The following is a 1,817-nucleotide window of genomic DNA, read 5'->3' on the forward strand; positions in this document are numbered from 1 at the left end:
CCTGGGATAAGCATAAGGCTATCCTACATACTAACTAATACCTGGGATCCCCAAGGCAGAACATACAGTGATGTGAGATGTCATCGCAGAAAATGCAGCATGCCTGCAGAAAGAACAGGACACATGCAGGAACTGTTAGCGCTTGAACTTTGTAGTGCTGCTCCACATTAGGCAGTTCTCTTCAGACAGAGCTGTGCTCTGGCTGCACTGTATACATTTTCCTTAACACAGTGCATCCAGGGCAAAGTGCTGTTTGAAGTGAGCAGTCAAATATGCAGTAGCGCTGCAAAGCAGCAGCACATTGCTTGTTAATGGGCTCTCAGAGATTTTTTCAAATCCGCCACTAGCCTTTCCCAGTCTGCAAAGCGGCTTATTCTGAATGTAAGAGCACTGCATCTTTTTATTACTACATTTCTATGTTAGTCCAAGAGAAAAGGATAAAGATTTATTAAAGAGACATTTTTAAATGTCTTTCTTTGTATGCAGCTAATTTGCAATGTAATTTTCAACTACTGCACTATATTATAAAACATTAAAAATTGCTTTATTCTTCAGTTAACCAACACATTGCAATTAAACTGGTGCCTTAGTGTAACTGCCTAACTTAAAATTGAATTTTATTTAAAAATGACCTGTAGAAACATTTTCACTAAAAAAATCTCATTGCAGAAAGTAAAGAAAAGTTCTGCCTCTGGGCCTGGGATAAGCATAAGGCTATCCTACATACTAACTAATGCCTGGGATAAGCATAAGGCTATCCTACATAATAACTAATGCCTGGGATAAGCATAAGGCTATCCTACCTACTAACTAATGCCTGGGATAAGCATAAGGCTATCCTACATACTAACTAATGCCTGGGATAAGCATAAGGCTATCCTACATACTAACTAATGCCTGGGATAAGCATAAGGCTATCCTACATAATAACTAATGCCTGGGATAAGCATAAGGCTATCCTACCTACTAAATACGTTTACACTTTAGAGCATTGTGGGCAGACATGTTGGGTGCTGGTTCTTCTATAAATACTATATAATGTACTCTGTCTATAGCTGACCTGACACATTTCTGTTTGATTACCTCTTACACCTATACAGGATGAGGGCGGCTAATGTGCAATAACAAGTGCAGCCGGTTACACAGAGGCCTTAGGCAGCAGTACTGGGAGGCCTGGCTCAGCTGGGGAGGGGATGTGGTTTACACAGAGGCCTTAGGCAGCAGTACCGGGAGGCCTGGCTCAGGTGGGGGGAGGGGATGTGGTTTAGGCCGCGGTATCTGGGCCAGCTATTCCCGGCCTGTCCTAAGTCCGTGCTGCAGGGGGTCACGTCACACTATAAGGCGTCCCCGGTCACGCTATACAGACGCTTTCAGGCCATGGCCGGAGGGCAGCAGGGGGACGGTGCGGGTGATCGGGCGGCTTCAGCGCCAGAAGATTTACAGGGAGAAGCCCATCAGGCCGCACGCTCCCCCGGGCTGGATCCTGAGGCGCTTCGGATCGTAGAGGCCCATGAAGCAGCTTGTCAGGTGATGCCTGGTACGGGGAGTGCAGGGCTGGGCAAAGCTCTCACGGTATAATCCTTATAACTCACCGATCAGCCTGCGGCCTGTAGTGCTCATGGCCTGTGGGTATATAATACGGGGCCTGCGGCCTGTAGTGCTCAGGGCCTTATACGGGGCCTGCAGTGCTCAGGACCTGCGGGTAATACGGGGCCTGCGGCCTGTAGTGCTCAGGGCCTGCGGGTATATAATACGGGGCCTGCGGCCTGTAGTGCTCGGGGCCTGCGGCCTGTAGTGCTCGGGGCCTGCGGGTATAT

The 1,817-nt window shown here is 48.0% G+C and overlaps 1 protein-coding gene across 4 annotated transcripts in view; it reads left to right on the top strand.

Annotated features, from left to right (window-relative positions):
* The first annotated feature begins 1,222 nt into the window (after window positions 1-1,222).
* C10H1orf53 (chromosome 10 C1orf53 homolog) overlaps window positions 1,223-1,817 on the top strand; it is a 30,951-nt gene continuing 30,356 nt past the window's right edge. For 3 of the 4 annotated variants that reach the window (XM_053693794.1, XM_053693795.1, XM_053693796.1), the window contains exon 1: window positions 1,223-1,527. In XM_053693794.1, the coding sequence (XP_053549769.1) occupies window positions 1,258-1,527 (270 nt within the window). In that variant the 5' untranslated portion in view covers window positions 1,223-1,257. The remainder of the gene's footprint in view (window positions 1,528-1,817) is intronic. The other variant, XM_053693797.1, reaches the window with a different exon arrangement.

This window comes from Bombina bombina, chromosome 10 (assembly GCF_027579735.1).
Source record: "Bombina bombina isolate aBomBom1 chromosome 10, aBomBom1.pri, whole genome shotgun sequence".
In the NCBI taxonomy this organism is placed as follows: domain Eukaryota; kingdom Metazoa; phylum Chordata; class Amphibia; order Anura; family Bombinatoridae; genus Bombina; species Bombina bombina.